Source organism: Strongylocentrotus purpuratus, unplaced genomic scaffold, assembly GCF_000002235.5.
Source record: "Strongylocentrotus purpuratus isolate Spur 01 unplaced genomic scaffold, Spur_5.0 spur5_scaffold_5, whole genome shotgun sequence".
Classification (NCBI taxonomy): domain Eukaryota; kingdom Metazoa; phylum Echinodermata; class Echinoidea; order Camarodonta; family Strongylocentrotidae; genus Strongylocentrotus; species Strongylocentrotus purpuratus.
The window spans coordinates 29,089,304-29,108,719 of NW_022145611.1; the positions used below are offsets into that span (position 1 = coordinate 29,089,304).

The window sequence follows — 19,416 nt, forward strand, 5'->3', positions numbered from 1 at the left end:
GATATTCATTACAAAACATTATTTTTGGTATTATTTCCTCGCAACTTGTCTTAGTCAGCATGACTGAATTTTCTTAAGATCGAAAGTGACAGTATACCTATACTGGGTCACACAATGTGCAATTGGTCAACATTTCGGATTTCAAATCATGCAAAGCACAAAAAAAGCTTTCGACATTCAAACAAATTTCACTGACTATTAGCTCAAAATGTTTTGTTTGATCGTTTGTCTGTATTTTTCAGAGATAAGAAGATATTTTAGTATACATTTATACTTTTTCATACCTCATTTCAATTATTTGCGTTTACTTAATAAAGTTAATGTCGACATTTTTCAGGCAATGTCATTTCCCCTCATCATGGGATCACACTGGTTATGTATCTTAGTTTTGCGAGTTGTATTTCTCTGCAGTCAGAGACAAAAATTGGACTTCGGTCAAATATTAAAAACACGGGAATACTATCAAAAGGAGTATTTTTTGTAAATATTAATTTATTCGACCTTTCTGTCACTTTTCTAGGAACGGTTTGTGATGACAATTCCACTATAACATGTGACAAATATGGAACATGATTTATTTCAAGATTTCCTTCGTGTTTCAGACAAACATGATGCTCTCATCACAAAGAGATGTTGTATATTTCCCGTGAATGACTCTGCTGAACTTCTTTGTTTTTCTCATTCATTCACTTTCCAGGGAAGACAGATTTTGAGGCCTAGTTATCCCTATGTAGACAGTGAGGATTCGGCGCCTGTTTCAGTGTTATCAAACAATTTCCGCATATCATATTATAGTCATATCCTCACATTCTTTTAATAAAACAGGAGCGGCGCACGTGGAGTAAAAACGATCACAAATTGGATAAGAAAGCAGTGGGGCCACGTTTGGAGGAGAGGGATAAATATCAACTGACACAAAGAAACATAGGCCTTTTTTATATGGCAATATGTTTAGTCACGTTTTCTTTTCAATAGTTTTGTGGTGGCATCGCGTGTCTACATGTATAATTATTCGAGGCCACTGAAAGAAATTCTCTGAATCACCTTTTCTTAAATATTAATAAAAACAATAGACCCAACACAGATTAAGTTTACTCAAGATTTAAAGATGGAAAATGTCCAACTAGTTAAATGTTGTTGGGGGAGGCATATTCGAAGTTCACTTGCTGTATAGTGTTTCTCAATATAAAGCACGCGATTGATCAGCTGTCTTTCACGATTGAAAGATTTGGGACGAGGTCATTAATAACAAAATAATTTCTTAAAGCATTCATAGAAAGCAGAGATAGATTTGCTTATTTGAAATATGTAGTTTCCCCACTGTATTTTATTTGGGGCAGTCATGATATCGTTGACGAAAAAGGTTTGTTGATAAAAGGCCCAAGTCCAGGGTGTATTCATCCCATTTCATCAATCAAAACGACAGGTATAGAACGGTGAGGACCCCCCCTCTCTCTCTCTCTCTCTCTCTCTTTCTCTCTTTTTTTTCTCTCTCTCTCTCTCTCTCTATAAGGCTTGTATATAGCTGAACACACCCACCCAAATCCCTCAAAGGAGTAAAACAATAGATACAAAATAAGATAACGCGTGTAGAGCGGAAAGTTTGAGCTTGTGGTCAAGTATACCGGCATTAATAATTTCTCTATGTTTCTTGGTAAAATAATATTGAGTGGATTATGTAGAGCAATTACTGAGGGGAAGCCCCTTGACGGACATTATACCGCAGGTCGGGTTTCTGACGTACAGAGAAGCATCTGCGGTCAGCTCACCTGTTCTAATAATGGTCTACATGTCTGCAGTCCTTTACGATCAGGTCCTTGTAATTATATCTGACCACTGCTCATCCTTACATTGGACAAAGACCTCGAAAAAAATCAGATAATCATCCAAACTGCAAACTAGTCTCACCTCGAAATAAGAGACAAAACAAACAACCGCTGTAGGAAAACAACAACTACTCAGCTTCTTAGCATAATGCATGACTCTGCTTAATATGCATAATTCATAATGAACATAATCCCATTTAATTTCTCCAATTTCCCAAATATTGTGAAAAACTTGTTTTTGTGACGCAATTATTGACCTCACCGTACGTATCCTCTGGGGCTCTTGACCACGTAAATGTCTACTGGGAAATCACCGACTCTTTGTCTTGTCATGCAAAGTGCTTCACTCTACATCCTAGCTTATAGATCTTGCTGAGTATCGTCATAGAAGTAGAAGTGTATCATAATTTGACTGAATCCAATGACCGGGGTAATAGTATATTTGTAAAGCGCTTAGAGACATTGGTAATAAGCGCTATATAAAAATTAAATATTATTATTATTATTATTATTATTAAGAAGGTATAAAGGGTTATTCCTTCATATTTTGTGAGAGGCGATTAGGTTTCAAAGCGCTTTTCTTCCACCTATAATTTTTCCTACCCATGATCACTGCAAAATAAAACATTGTATTTTCATGAGAATGAGCATGCCTATTTGACTGCCACTTATGTAAATTCATGGTCACTGACAACTCTATACATGTATCAGTCAAGTGAATTATCACTTTAGATAAAACTTGCACCCGATCAGTATTTGAGTTTGCTAATGATCACTTTATATTTTCAACCTAGATGATCCCCTTTTCTTAAACCTAAAGTATCACTTATATATATATTACATAACAATGTGCTCATTGATAAAGAATAAAGGTCTTTTGTAATAAAGTCTGTGACAAAAAAATCATACAGTGGACGTTATCTTAGGTAGATGGTAAATTCAATCTTTACAAAATTGCCGAAATATTTTTCACAAATTTATTTTCGAACTTAATAATCTGCAATGGTACGTGTTTCAGATCAAACAGATCTGATTACTTTCTTCCCTTAAAGAGTCAAATTGTCAATCTAACAAGAAAATCCGTTAGTTATTTAGTATTTGTTGTTTTAAAACGAGGTAAAAGATATCGTTGTAATCTTGGTTAACCACCTTTGTTTATCAAGGGTATGGTTTTTATCTTAATTTGAAAATATCACTATTTTCCTATATACTATTGTTCGGAAATTAGTTACGTAAAATCCACATTTCCCTCGATAGAAATTAGGTACGAAAGGGCAATGCGTGAAACTCGTGCTAATAAAAGTGCCTCACAAAATTAACTAGATCATCCTAATCAAGTTTCCATTTAAACATTATCAAATTATACATTTCCACTTTCTTTTAGATCTAAATGCTGTGTCTAGAAACACTTTCATGGAGTCAATTAGGGGCTACAGACAACCTCTCACATTCTTGTTAGTTCTCTTGAGTGATAATTATGTCTTTCGCAGAATTACGTAACAACCAAACTTGCTACCAAACCATTGTTACATCTGTGGCTTGATATAAATCCACTGCACAGTTCTGAATGTAAAAGATTTCTTCCATCATTTAACAATGATGCAGATGTGTAATCCACTAACTGCAGTTTGATTTTGATAATTACATGCAGGGGCGTACGCAGAATGATTTCGAGGGGGGGGGGGGGGAGAGTTAAAATTAGAAAATCGCGCCGAAAATTTCTCAACGACTCAGCCAGCCGCTGAATAAGCGGTGGGGGAGGGGGGGGGGGGGGAGGGGTAAGAGCATTTTTTTGTGGTCCAGGATTTGATGAACATTTTTGCAACGACTCAGCCAGCCGGTAAATAGGTGGGGTGGGGGGGGGGGGGTCGGGGGGGGGGGGGGGGTCAGAGCACACTTTTTTTTTTGGGGGGGGGGTCCAGGATTTGATGAAAAATTTCGCAACGAATCGGCCAGCTGGTGAATAAGTGGGGAGGGGGGGGGGGTAAGAGCACTTTTTTTTTTTTTTTTTTTGAGGGTTTTTTGAGGTTTTTTTCCTCCAAAACACACACATAAAAAAAAAAATTGGGGGGGGGGGTTTCGACCCACAACCCCCCCCCCCCCCCCCCTGCGTACGCGCCTGATTACATGTACCCTTAAACCCCATTCATAGATATTTCGGGCACGGTCGTCAAAGAGTTTACAAAAACATGAAGAATGTTTTCTTCTCAATGGGCGTGTTAATTAAGGGTTAACATCTATTTCACATGGAGTTCGAACTCACATTCGATTCGATTGTTTTTTATTTAGTAAAAGCGAACAACAGAAAACTTGATGTTTTATTTTTCCAAGAACCGCGAGAAGAACTATATATTGTTTTCTTGTGAAGACCAAGGAGGGCAATGACATACACTCCAAACATCGTTCTGGGAGTAGTTTTCTGGTGATGAAATTGAAAAGACTTCCGAACGACAATATTGGTTGGGAGGTTCATCATCCATACTCGGATATAACTGTAGCGTGTGGAATAACAGCTAGAGGCTAGATGTGATGAAGAGGTCATGGAAAGTTGACAGAAAGTTGTCCTAATTTTGCACGTACTACTCATTCATTATTAGATTTTTAGCAGATAAAGAGTGCTTTTAATCCGATAACAATCTTGATTAAGGAATTCTGAAAGTTCGATTTCAAGCTCTCCTACTATTTCCGGAAAGCTAATTGGAATGATTTCTGAGATCGGAATTGTATCGCACCAACTTTGACTTGTTGATATTTTCAACATCCTTGTGGGGGCACTTTCATACAGTGGTGTAGCTACTAGACGAGAGAGAAAAAAGAAAGAGAGAGAGAGAAAAAAAAGGGTGGGGTGGGTAAGATAAATTAAAAGAAAAGGATACGACATACAACCTACGTTCTCTCGCATTTCATCCACCGCCTTACTCAAGTGCCCCCCCCCCCCATTTACACCCATGTCTGTTAGCGGCTGGACCCATGTTGCACGACAGTTTTCTATACAGTTTCCAATCTATGAAAACTTTATTCTCTTTGCAAGAACACATCAGTTTCTCTAACGTAATGCATTGTTGTGGTGTTCAGATGTGTTTTTGTCAGACTTAGTTTTAACAACTTTTTTGGCAACAAGAACGGGACCTCGTTTAGTTGGACCAGGGAGGTGTTTTAAACTGGTTGGACTACGCAGTTGTTATGTCAGAATGCAGTTTAGTTTAAAAATGGACGTTATTTACAGACGGACGGAATGAATTTACATTTCCAGATACAGGAAATTTTACACATCGCAGTGGGTGATAGAGAATCTAGAAATATCCTATCCGTGTATCATTGGTCCATATTTTTAGCTCGGTCTCATGATACCTCTGTAGTCCGGCCTAATGGTGACGGTTGTATGTTTTGGGGTCATTTTAGAATGTGATATGGGAGGGAAGTGGACACATAAATGAATATGATATACGAAACCACTCATCTTCTGAACCATTCTCTCAGAAGAATACGGTATGCGTTGGTTTAGAAATTTATGTTGACAAGGGTTGATCTGGGAATCTGTTTTAAAAAAATTGACCTGAAGGGGGCACAATCCCCACAAATCTGTTCCAAGTAACTATAGCAACACCGCCACCAAACAACAACAACAAAATATTTTGGGTCTTTAAGGAATCCCAGACTTTAAACTGACGACGGAAAAAGAGAGAAGAAAGAAGAAAAATACGTATAAAAAGAAGGAAGAAGAGTACATGAGTAAGTGAGTGAAATAGAAAAAAATGAGTGACGATAGAGAGAGAGAGGATGATAGAGAGAAGGGATGGAAAAAGGGGGGGGGAGAAAAAATTAGAAAGAGAGAAAGATAGAGAGGGGGTGGGGGTTAGGGTAGAGATCCACGGAAGGTTCAGATAATATTCCAGATCGTGAGCAAATCTCTTGACACAAAATGCAATACCAATCCATAATGCAAAACGAATTTAAACACGTTTTTTGTAATGAAACAATGTTATATGATACATTAGATTATTAAGTTGGCGTTTAATGTTCAGCTAAATTTAGACAGAATGAAAATCAATACGGTCGACCTGAAAAACTGACATGATGAAAGTATTGATATTTGATCTTCCCTGACTCTCCTGACATGGAATTACCTTAGACCACACCAAAACGAGGGTAAAATAAAGTCCAAAGTGTGATATGAGCATGCGTGATACTTGCCAGGTGGCTTTTATAAGTTTTTTGATTTACATGAATAATTTGATCAAAAAAGAACAAGAATTGAAACGATATCATTGTTGGTGATTTCTTAGTAATAATGGCTTCCAATCAGGAAATCTGTGACAATTCCTCGTGGATACTCCAGAACAAGGCTTATGGGTTGATAACCAACAGCCTTATTCGGGCATTCTGTATATATTTAAATTAAAATACTCTGAATTAAACCCTTGTCTACTCGGAATGACATTTGGAAGATAGAAACCATACAGTTCTAAAGTTGATACCTATCTGACCATGCGATGTTATCGATCTAAGAATGAACTCGATGCAGACCAGGTGATGGAGAATTGTGACTCTTGTCTAATAGAAACCAAAACTCTGACTACGTACCCCCGCTGAAGAAGAAGAATCATGATGAAACCCTAGATACTGATCGGACAGATCCAGAAGCAGGAAGGAACTCACACGGTGCATGAGGGATGTAGTTCGGGCAATGAAACATACTAGATCATGACCCAAGTCCCTAGGGATAGGCTACCTCAAAGTACACATGAATAAGAACATACCAGTATCACCACAAACCTGCATGAAATTAATAATAGAAATATGAACTGATAGATTGAGATTAAGATGGAGCACAGGAGAGAGATACTTTGGGGCGTATACATACGGGGGAGGGGGCTCGTTCACGAAAAGCATGTGAGTGAATTTTTAATAATAAGACGTGCCAATATTAGCACGAAATTGCAAAGAATTAATTAAAAAGTCTGAGTTTGCTGTCTACGATCTCCTGCTCTTAAGTCTCTGTCATGGTAACAGGTCGTCACTCGTAGCTATTGTTAAGTGAAATTTGAATACATGTATGAACTGGTTTAATGTGAACCAGATTCTCGTCGTCTTATTACTGTTTTACTGATCTATTTTCGTTTTTTCTTGGTATCTTTTTCAGGTTTTGTCCAAGTGTTCTCATCTACCTTATCTCAGTCATCCCTTGTATGTGGTTCCTGGAACTTCACCGACTAGAGATAGACTTGGACTTCTGGGCTCTTCTGGACCCATCACCACACTGTAATCTCCCAGATCTGAGCCATGGACTTCTGCGGAACGCGACGAACGAGTCTGTTACAGAAGAGGCCATGAAGGTAAGAAACAATTTCTGCCTTCTGTAGTCATTTTCTATAATGAAGATGTATCTCTTTCAAACGCGAAATAAGGATTTTGACTACCTAAATCGCATAATAAAAACGTTTGTTTTGTCAACAACATTTATACTTAAACTTGAGATATGAACACAAAAAGATTTTAGCGAGTATTATTTATGTCGATAGCGTGAAGGAAGGCCTCCATTTTTATACTTACATATATACAAGACAATTTTTTATAGATTCGAACACATTACTGAGGAACATCAAAGTGGGTTAATAGTAGATTAACATCTGGTGACAAAAATGGTTAAAAGACAATTAAAATGCCTAAATATAAAAAAGGGCGGGTATGGCAGACATAGTCATACATACGAAACTCAGACACTCATGTCCTTTGTGAAACGGGTGGAGAATTGTGGAACACTGGAGAGGATTAGTAATCTGGCTGGCTACCAGTTAACAGAACAATTATTCTTCGACTCATTTCCTCTCACCTTTCATTTGCTCCTTCGACCCAAAACCCTGATTCTTTTCTCGACATTTTTTTTACTCGATCATTTGGCAAAAACTTCTGCGTCGTAATTCAAGCATTCTCTCGGAATACACACGTTACATCGGCGCGACATTTTGGGCATCCGTTTTTTCGCCATCACTCACCATTCTCCTCAATCAACACGCACCAGGACAAGAAAGAGGAAAGTCAGGGGGCGTTAGCGAAAGTTGATCATCTCGTCTACAATATATTGCTTGTTGATGTCACGCTCTTTCCAGAAGCTTGACGCGCCATCCGATCGGAAATCTAGCATTTCCACGACCAGGCGGTCAGGCGAACTCGTTTTCATGTGTCCCGGCGACAAGTGAAACTTCGTTTTCGAGAGGCAGGTCTGATGAAAGCCTCAAGGGTTTACAGAAATTATAAAATTAATATGGGCAATAGATACGTTTACATAACTTACTCTGATTCTTGTACACGACTGTTTCTTGACGGCGTGACATAATTGGCTCTGTTTTTTAAACACTAAAATACGATTGAAATTAATACATCTATGCCTATAATTTAAACATATCCAAATCAATCCCATTTCCACCCTGACCCCGGAGTCGACGTACATTTTCTCCATGTTGTCAAGACCTCGTAATTGTCCTTCGTTGCTTTGTGCATTAGTATTTTAAAAAGTATTGAAACTCTTTAAACTTTAAAACATAGGTAACAACCTCCAACTTTCTATTCAATTATATCAAGGGTGATATAGTTATACGCTTATTGTTTCTTCTATTCGAAGCAAAGACCATGATGTAGCTTTTCTCGATTTTTATAAATCACAATGGAAAAGCAAACGGATATAATTCCTGCGAGTACCTTTTCCTTCTTGGCGCCAGTCTGGCATTCAAAACACCAAGGATGTGGGTATCCCTGCGTCTTACTTTCCATGTTTGCTTTGTTTGTTGCCATGGTGATTCACCTGTTTTCGGAATATGATCGATGTATTTGTGGTAAAAAAAAATGCCGATAATGATCTGTCATGTGTAAATTCCAGTGCTTGTTTCGAATTTTTATTCCTCAATGTCCATGAAACAGCGCTAAATCATGAATAAGAAAAAATGTAGAATTGCATTGTAATCCATCAAAATATTGAAGGTGAGACATAACTACTTCTCTCTCTCTCTCTCTCTCTCTCTCTCTCTTTATCTCTCTCTCTCTCTCTCTCTCTCTCTTGCTTGTCATGAGCATTGTGGTATATGATGAAAGCTCTTGACTCTCATAAGAATAGGTGTTCTGCCTACATTCAACTTTGTCTCGCTCGATCCAATACATAGTACCTGGCAATATTGCGTTAATAATGATTGCGGGGCCCGCAGGAAAAACAGTATTTAATACTGATGTGGCTATATACCTAGGGTAATTAAGACCAATTAACAATTTAATTAATTAATTATCGATGATTTGTATCGTCTCATACCAATTATGTCATGTATCCATATTACGTAATAAATCCACCATCATGTAAAATAAGATATCGCTTGTTTTGACAAACTATATATTAATTGGTTGTTGTCGTTGATAAGCAAAAAGTATTTATTTAGCGACGTTAAAGTCTTGTAGGATGAAGTTGTTGCGAATTGTGGGCGTGGTCGTATACCTCTCCGATATAGACTGAACAATCGGGTCGAGGGGCGTAATTCGCTTGGATTAAGAGGGGATGAAAACTATGGCCATTCAACAAAGACCTTGATATGCTTGAGGTTGATATTGTTTATAATCTACAATCTTGTAAATATGATAAATCAGTTTAGTATGGATGTAATAGGATAGGCATTGTTTTTACCCCGTACTGGATATTCATTCAGGTGGCCGGTTGTTTTTAAGTTTACATCATTCATGCCTTGTCTTAACGCTGTGATAAAACATCCATGGGGAAGAGAGGCAATGTAGACTGTGAAGGTCCATATTTTCTTTTATGAGGGTGAAATCGTTTGCATTTTGTAGGTAAAAATTATGGTACTCAGTATTTCTGCGCAATCCTGTATTTGAAAGATCACTTTAAAAGGAAAGTTACCATGAATATTTGGAGAGGCAATTATATTTCTGTTGTAAACCCATGCGACTAAAACGTGGGATGATTACGCCCCTTCCCTACTCGATTTACGCCCATAAAACCGCGCATAGTGTGCCGTTCTATATAATCTACTGAAAACACATAGTGTATCCTTTTGAACTTCATAATGTGGCTAGATGTTTTCAGTAGTGGTATTAGTGGTAATATCCACATAAGCTGTTACTCCAGGAAACATAGGGGAAGGAACTCTGATGATGGAACTATGTTCACATACTTCACATCCATCGTACTGATTCCCTTTGACCAATGCATCCGCAGCTTGATCTGGCATCCTCAAACACATCAGTCAGTATAGCTACATGTTTAAAATACATGTTTAGAACACATACAGCTCATCACACTTATAGCAAAGGTTAAAGAAGATGATAGTATAGATTGATATAAAATTGATAATCACGTCATAACTCATAACATTTATTTATAGTTTTGTTATGTCATAATTGGTATCGTTGTTATAGGAATATGGGCAATATTTTAGCGTCATTTTGATCGCCCCTTTCCAGTTTGATTATCCGTTTTCTCCTTCTTTTCGAAGGAGAGACCTTTAAACACTGAACCCTGATTCATAAGAACTCACATTAGGTCATTGCCTCTTGGCTCACGTAATAATGTAACCAATCAGACCCACAATGTACACGTACAAAATATTTATTTCAAAGTTGGATTATGAATAGTGCACAATCAGTTTGTTATGTACACGTACAAAAATATTAATTTCAAAGTTGAAAATCAGTGGATTATACAAAGTGCGCAATCAGGTTGTTATGAGAAGAAAATGTGTAGCTGTCGCTGTAGCTGTTGTTGTTGCCTTCGTTGTTGTTGTCGTTGTAATGTCGATAAAGTCGTAGGTACTCTACAGGGCTTTTGTTGATACCTCCCTCCCCTTGACCGACTGAGCATATTGATGGGTGAAGGATACAGATAGTTCAGTCTTAATTGACCGAAGAGCTTACCCGGGTGGAGGCGGCTTATAACTTGAGTGGACCTTCCCCTTTAGACGGGTCGGGTCAGGGCTACGATGGGCTCTAGAATATGGACTAAAACCAATCCTTGGGTCTGATAATGGAAATACATTTTCATAGAAACTGGCTCAAAAGCGATTCGGGATGGTATACCATGCAGTACATTGGTAGCTTGAATTAATAAAATAGTGATTAAAAAATGACGAAATTAGCCATTGCAGGAAATCACCTTGTCAAAAAACTAAGCAAAAACCACATGCAACTGTAAGGTAAGTATAGGTCTGGACAACGGTAAGACTAGCTCGCTATTCATTTTCTTAGTTATTTTTCGGCTATCAACAATTAAAAAAAAAATTATGAGACATTAATATCATATATTTGTGCTTCGTTTCTTCTTGTTCTGCGAAGATTAATTTTCTGACAGTAGAAGAAAGATGACGTTTAGAATTTACAGTCCTCATAGGTTGAGACATCAAGTGATAGAAGATTAGTATGATTCTTGAGTGCGATGCTCTGGACTGAACCTTTTTTGGACGGTTTGTATGTTTATTTTAGTTAGGAAATCATCTATCCTTCAAGACTCGGGAAATGGTGCATTTCCAAACTACTGTGTAGCTGTCGTATAAACAAAGCTATTACGCGGGTCTTGACCTAGCAGTCGCAATGACTGACCAAAAAGTTCAAGACCAATTCGTGCTTTTGATTCGTATCACAAGTCTAGACCTCATTGGTTTTGAAAATCAACCATATGACGTCATTATCTGGTTAGTATAGGTTAAAAAGGGTTTTGAATTTGAATAATAATGTGCAGTTTCTGCATGTTAGGAATATACACTTTCTCTAAATATATATATATATATATATATATGTAGACGGTGGAACAGTCGTGTTAAGCATTTTCCTCCTCCATAACAATCAAAGCATAATCTCGTCGGAATATCAAACGGACCGAATGCACAAAATTAGCAAAAGTCTAGCGATTGCACTTCCTGTTTTGTAAACATTTATTAAGTTAGTGAGTGAAGATACAGGGCGTGGTATATTATATAAACTACGTTCATTCAACCCACCACATTATTTTATAAAGAATGACTTGGATTACAAACTAACAGGGTCGCAAATCTTTAGAGTTTGGTGATGCCTTGAAGTTTGCTTCATGTGTCAAGAGTGGCTTTGCAAACTCACAGGATGACAATTTTTGTTTGGAGTTTCTTGCTCCCTGCTGAAGTAAGAAGTGTCCTTTCGACGCCAACTCCCGGGCATCACTGCGCTGCATATTGAACTCGTAACGGGCGCGAAATGTCTCCTCTAGATCACTTCCGATCGAATTCGAAAGCCTGGAAATTAAATTCCCTCCTTAAAAATAAGAAAAGAGAAACATTTCTATAGATTATATGACGTACAGAATCGCATGCTCAAAATTAGGACGACAACTTCGAGTGTAGACAGACAAACAGTTGCGGAGATATATTATCAGATACTCTTTGATTTCTCCAGTTTCGAGTATAAGGATTTGTCTTGCTTTCGCGTCGATGTGAGGGAATTCATTATCGAGTGATTTTTGGTTCCAGAATTGTTGCTTAAAAGGAAGCGCAAACCGAATAAAGTTCGACTATAGTTTTTAAGACACAGATATAGATCGCGCTACTACAAGTTTCCAGCCAGAAACCCATGCCTTCGGCATCAGGGCGTCAATTTTTTTCAGGATGCCGGGCGGGGGGCGAACACATTAATCGCAGGCATGTGACGAACAGCTGTTACCGTATTACCGGGGAAGCGGGCACAATATAGGAGCGACGCCCCTGCTAACAGTTAACCAACCACTGTAGAAGAAAAATCAAAAAACAAATCTTAGTGCTTTAAATAGAACATTCAGCCCTCGTCTGTCAAGCCCCATTTTAATACCGGTACAAATCAAAATTTGCAAAGTTGTTTTTCCTTATCACATGTAAAATCGTGATTCTAGAATAAGTTGTTCACATCTATAATTTATAACGCACTGTTTGGCCAGTGACGCCGCGGAAACCACAACGTTTAATGTGTGTTTTGCTCGACGGTCTCGGTCTGACCAATATCCGACAAGCCTCTTCGTATCCAGGGACCATTCTCTCACTCCCTCACAAGTCCAACCAACGAAACTATACAGACCCTTTCCGTTTCTATGTTGCTGAAAATAGTGAGTGAGAGAAAGAAAGAGAGAGAGAGAGAGAAAGAGAGAGAGAGAGAGAGAGAGAGAGAGCGCGAAAGAGAAAGGGGTGGGGTGGGTAATTAAATGGATGAATAGAGAGATAACATCAATCTTAAATTAGTTTTAATATTTGAAGTAATCACCATGGGGATTAATTTCGAATACACGGAGGGCGATCAATTACAAAATTATCTTTCATCTTGTCCATTGTTCTTGGAAAACATATCGTATTATTACCACTCTTTAAAATACAAGTTTAAAGTTGGAAGCTACTGTTTAACGAGTTCTGTGTCGAAAGTGCTCCCTTTCTGGCTATCTTTGTGATCAGAGAGCTTCTTGTTTACAACGAAGAGTCTCAAATATCCATATTCATACAAATTATTGTCATGAAATAACTAAGAAATTCGTTGACCGCTTAATTACAAAATGTCGCCAAATGTCGCCAGCCGAATATACTTTTAAACAAAGCATATCACCCAGGAATTGATCTCTAAAGCCAAGTTCTTTAGCATTTAACGGTCAATTAATTTTGTCGTGCTAGTTCCATCTGTATGATCGACAGCTGCTAACTAACAGCGGTCATGGTGTAAGTGATACAACAGGAATATAAGAAGGATGTAATTATCTGTTAAGTACTCGTATTTCATTGCGTCTGCTGCAGTTAACATCTTGAATGCAATGGACAGAAGTTACGTCGGGGTACCTAGTACATCCGACTGACCAATATAAATAAACAACATCATTACCAGGATACACGTACGACTGTCATATTCAAAGAAAAACATGCATAACTAAACGATGCATAGGTCAGACTGTTGTAAGACGTAATGACTGAAATATTGGCAATATTGTATGAAATACCTTGTCCATTTTTTTTTTACAAGTTTAAAGAATTTACTAAAATATAATTTCCAACAAAGTAATGAGATCATGGAAAATGATGATAATAAGCAACCCGGGTTACTAGGTTCATTAGTTAGGCCTACTTCTAACGTAAAATAAAATGTCGGGACAGAATGTTTATCAGGAAAGTGGATTTCAAACAGTAATATGACCAAATTCATATAGATGTTTATTCTACTAAGAAGACAGAATCAATAGGATGGTCAGATTTCCAGGGAATTTGTCATTTTGAGTCTCATTTCCTTCTTCGGACCTTCAGGAAAGATTCTCTAATTCAATTTTCATTCTGAAAATCGTTCAATCCACAACGTCTCACTACGGGAACTGACTAATCTTGAAAGAGGATGTGAAACGGCTCCAAACAGAGGGGGGAAGAAGTAAGACAAAAAATATCTTGAAGTTTACGACGACACCTCATAATGTTGTCTGTCTGGTCTGTGGTATAGGTTTGTCTTTGGCGTTGGTCTCTGTAGGACCATGATGTCTCAATCGGTGATGAGTGGTTTACAGTCGCCGACTTTTGTGCCTGTGTTTTCTATTTAATTGAATTGTCATCTGAATCATGGGTTTGTCAGTGTGAATTAGACAAGATCCCGAGAGAGAGGTAATGGAAAGTTTGCCTTCTGTTCGTCTGCACGATATTAGAAAAGTATGGTCGCTCGTTCTGTCAAAATTTAATCTCTCTCTTTATGTCTCTCTCTCTTTCTCTCTATTTCTCCCTCTTTCTTCTATTTCTCTATCTTTTTTTCTCTCTCTCTCTCTCTCACTAATCTCTAAAACTCCATTCTCTCCATCAGACTCCCATATCGCGCTCTCTCTTTCTCTATTCCTCTCCCCTCTATTAATCTAACTCTCTCTTTCCTTCTCCCCTCGATCTCTTCCTCTAACTCTCTCCCCTTATCCCCCTCTCCCTACCCCTCCTCTCTCTCTTACCCTATACACTCTATATATCTACCACGCTCCTTCATTCTTCTCCCCCCTCTCATGCTGACCTTCTATTTCTCTAATACTTCCTCTCCCACCCGCTCTATTTCTGACATAGTTATCAAAGCATAATTTAGTCCAAATACGAGTAGTCAGGAAACAGGGGATTGATTTGATTCAAGAGAATTATGCCTACTATATCTGGAAAACTCGTAATGCTGACATTACGAGTACAACACTTATTCATGCTTCTCCAATGAAATGAAAAGACTCGTGGAAAAATTATTTGATGGCCCTAATGATTTTTAAAAAAATAATATAATTTAATAATAATAATCTTGATTTATAAAGCGCCTAATACGAAATACCGTCTCTAAGCGCTTTACAGATATTGATTATAACCCCTGCAATCGGATTCGTTCACACACAATGTGCACAATATCACTCCCTGGGGGAGTATTCCTGCCATAATGGTCACCGTGAGGACATATAGAATAAATAACACAAAGGCTTTGTTCATCCTTCCAAGGTCCAAATTCTCTCCTTGGTATTGAGCGGCAAATGTAGATTGATGCCTTGCCACAGGACATAAGTGCCATGTCCGGGGTCGAACCCACTGCCTTTGAAATCAGGTCAAGTGCTTAAACCACTCGACTAAGATACCTCTACCATTGATTTATAATTAATGTAAATTAGCACTGCATAGCAGTGGCGGATCCAGCCGGCGGGAAGAGGGGGGGGGGGCCAATCCGTGAGAAAATATTAGTTGCGACTCAGCCACCGGTGAATAAGCGGGGGGGGGGGGGGGGGTAGGAGGCACTTTTTTTTTTGGTCCAATTTTTCAGGAAATTTATGCGCCGACTCAGTCAGCCGGTGAATAAGCGGGGGGGGGGGGGTGAGACCACTATTTTTGATTTTTTTTTTTTTTTTTTTTTTCTTCACCTAATTCGTGAGAATTTTTTTAAAAAATTCTTTGTTGTTGTTGACCCGTCAGCCCCCCCCCCGTGGATCCGAGCCTGCAGAGGATCCAGACGGCGTCAAGGGGGGGGGGGGGGGTGGGTAGCTAAATCTTAATACAAAATTTATTGCCGACTCAGCCGGCCGGCGAATAAGCGGGGGGGGGGGCGCTTTGTTTTTTGTTTTATAAAGGTTAACTTTACGTTATTATCCTATTTTTTTTATCGTTTTGGGGTGCTAGGGGGGGGGGGGCCGGGCCGGAATAATCGCTACGTGGATCGGCCCCTGCTGCACAGACAGAGTCATGACTTGTGATGTCTTCCAGAGTACAAGATATATATGATATTCAAAATCAAAGCAGACTTTATAAAAAGAAAACGGAATAAGAATTAAAAATACAAACTCAGAACGTACATAATATGAATATGGGATCTCTTTCTCAAAAGATATAATGCTGAAAATGGTTACATCAAATACAATGAAACGTATTTTTTCAATGTCAAGACCGAATGGTCTAAGTTGATGGCCAAGATAAATGTGTATCCCAGTTGGATCTTGATAAAGACTAACTGCCAATTGATTAACGCTCTTGACTACGTTTAAATATAAACACGCAACCTTTTTTCTTTTCTCAAGGGTCAGTTCAATTGTCCTTGTAAATAGATACAAGATCGCGTGTAGGAATATTCCCACAATTAAATGCGAGATATTCACAAGGCTATTTTGGTTCAGAAGAAATTGACCGAGAAATGGCAGTCACGAGAGCTAAGGATTTTTTGTTACTATTCAAGGATGTTTTTAATCTATTGAATGGGATGTTAACCACTTTACCGAGTCATTGTTGGCTCCTTCCCAGATTAATGGCTAGGGGGGAAAGGAGACATCTTGAAGAAAACCTTGTACTCATCCTTCAAGATTTATTTGAATTGAAACTTGACAAGATATTATTCATTAGAATACAGGAGCTGCGCTGTTCTTGAATTTATTGTTCATTAATTCACTTGATAAATTTATTCAGTTTGTGTAGTTTTGATTATAGCATGTTGGTAAACGCAAACGTTATGTCAACCAAAAGTGGGGGGGGGGGGGGGTATACAATAAAGGAACATGTAGAATCGACAAACTGCTCCTGGCATCTAGGTTTAATGTTCTTATTATTTTCATGTTCATTCTTTTGTATGAGAAAATATTAGGGTTATTTAATGCAGTTGTTATAGCCTCATTATCGTCTGCAATTCAATCTACATTTTGCAAGAAATATGATTGATATCAAATTAGTCAATGTGAATTAAATCAAATGCTTTCTTTGTTTTCTATTTTACTCAGGTGATTGACATTGATCGACCAGCATCGCTCCTCTCCATGACGACTTCATCATGGCTTCTGATCATCCACCAGTCCCTCTTGCTTCTGCTCGTCCTGGAGCGGTTCCTCTACCTAAGATCGGTTCCTCCGAGGTTTCCAGAGAGCACCTTACCTTGACGATGCTGGTTTATGTCGCTTCAGCTGCTGATATCCTAGAGTTCATCTCAGAGGGTATGCGTGTTGAGGTCCTGACCTGCGACAGGGTCCTGCTTCTGGCAGTCATGGTCATCTGGTCCTGGAGTCTACTGCAGTACACCCTAGGACCATGCAGTACAACTATCTGGGGTTCATCTGAAGACCTCAGCTGGGACGGCACCACCAGCTCTAGTCTCCGGTCGGTCTGTCCTTGGGAGATCAAAGACATCGTCGTGGCCATCTTCATGCAGGATGGACCATTTCTTATTATGCGGATCTACTTCTTAATCAGGTTCAATGAATTTGATGAAACCACTTTCTTCTTCGCTGGCAAAAACGTCTTCATTCTTGTCCTGCAGATCTATCATCTATGTGCTATCTTTTCAGAACGTCGAAGACAAAATTCGCCCAGCACGCGGCGCGTTGTATGTACATGGCCGAAGAGTGCTAGTGGATATTTTGGCGGGAAAACGCAGGACTTAGCTCTATCGCGTGCCTCGCTCACCTGGTGGCCACAAAACTCACTTCCTTCACCATCTCGACTAAGTGCATACCACAGAAACGAGGGCTTCCCTGATGTCGAGCGAGTCTTAGGTACCGGAACCCTCGACAGACAGACAAGGGAAACAAGTACTGCTGAAAGGCGACAGCGGTCACCAGCAACAATTGACCGCTGCTCAACCGCGCCACTACCGCGAAGCCCTCGACGTAAAGGACAATTAACCGCTTCGACATCATTGAACACCACCACAAAGAACACATCAGCAGAGCAGCACATGTTGCCGTTGAATAGCGGTGCTGTGTCAAGACCACACAGTAATGTGTTTCGGTACAGTTTTAACGGTGGACATAGTAGAGCTAACTCCTCCTCAGGAGCTTCACTTCCAAGATTCCAGTATGACAATGGTGCATTCCTCTTTTGAAACGATTCTTTGAACGGAGAGAAGAATTCACTTGTCCAGGAAAACCCGCAAAGAGAACTATATAATGCTGGTCAGTGCTGGAGTGAATTTAGGCTTTGGACCAAGTGAACAAGACTCATCTTTAAACAAAAAGATCTATCAATGGAATAAAATGAAGTAAAGAGGCCTTAGAAGGAATTTTGAAATTATGAAAACGTTGGAAAGTAATTATAGAACAGAGGAAACATAAAATTGTGTTTGAAAAAACAGAACACACAAAAAAAAAAACATGCAAAGACAAGGAGCAAAGAATGGAAGAAAGTATTCATAATAGAAAAGACAGGTATCCTGTGGTTTGATGGAAATGCATTGCTCTATTTGAGATTCAATCATTATTCTATGAGTATGAACACATTTATATGGAGTTGTATTGCAGTGATCATCCAAACAAATTGCGATTTGTTTGTCTACAAACCAATAAATCACTCGATTTGAATTATGACTAATGTAGACGATTTTAAGAGAATGTTCTACAATATATTTAAGGAGTCATCAACTCTTGGTACGTGTATTAAAATAAACTCCCATGGTGTACATAAAATGTACGACGTCTCGATGTTTATTATATTATGGTGGATAGCTATACCAAGAAGTTACTAGGCTATTAACTTCTTGGCTATACACACTGCATGGATTTCTGCATGGACTTCTATAGCATGCATCGAGTGCAGGATCACTCTAAACAATACTTCATTCGTTCATTCATTCATTCATTTCTCTACTCATTAGATGTAACTCTAAAAAAAAACTATTTTCATAGGAGTCTTTTAAAATCTCCGATTTCAATGAAATGTTGTATCACTAATCATCCAAGCATTATTTGTACCCTAATATAATACTCGATAGTATGATAAATGTAGACATTATTATTCTACTCATGAAAACATGTTGATGCCATGAATTTGTATATCATTTTAGACGTTGTGAGTTTATAATATTGGATACAAGTTACTTTGTGGGATGGAAGGGGATGTAACTGTAAGGTTGATGTAAACAATATTCAAGATATGCATAGTATATAGTATGATTTTTGTTTCATTGAATGCTATTCTTATGCTTTAGATTATTTTGGAAATAAAGAAACATTTATAAAGAGAGTATTGGAAGGGTGAGAGAGGCGATTTAAATACAAAGAGAGAGAGAGAGAGAGAGAGAGAGAGACGGAGAGGGGGAGGAGAGAGAGAGAGGGACACACACACACACACACAAAGGGAGAATGGTAGGTAATTGAATTGAA

The 19,416-nt window shown here is 38.5% G+C and overlaps 1 protein-coding gene across 1 annotated transcript in view; it reads left to right on the top strand.

The window, feature by feature from the left end:
- LOC100888836 (transmembrane protein 26) overlaps window positions 1–18,395 on the top strand; it is a 32,509-nt gene extending 14,114 nt beyond the window's left edge. Inside the window, exons 2-3 of the mRNA XM_003723856.3 lie at window positions 6,970–7,162; window positions 17,044–18,395. Of these exons, the coding sequence (XP_003723904.2) occupies window positions 6,970–7,162; window positions 17,044–17,199 (349 nt within the window). The 3' untranslated portion in view covers window positions 17,200–18,395. The remainder of the gene's footprint in view (window positions 1–6,969; window positions 7,163–17,043) is intronic.
- The last annotated feature ends 1,021 nt before the right edge of the window (window positions 18,396–19,416 follow it).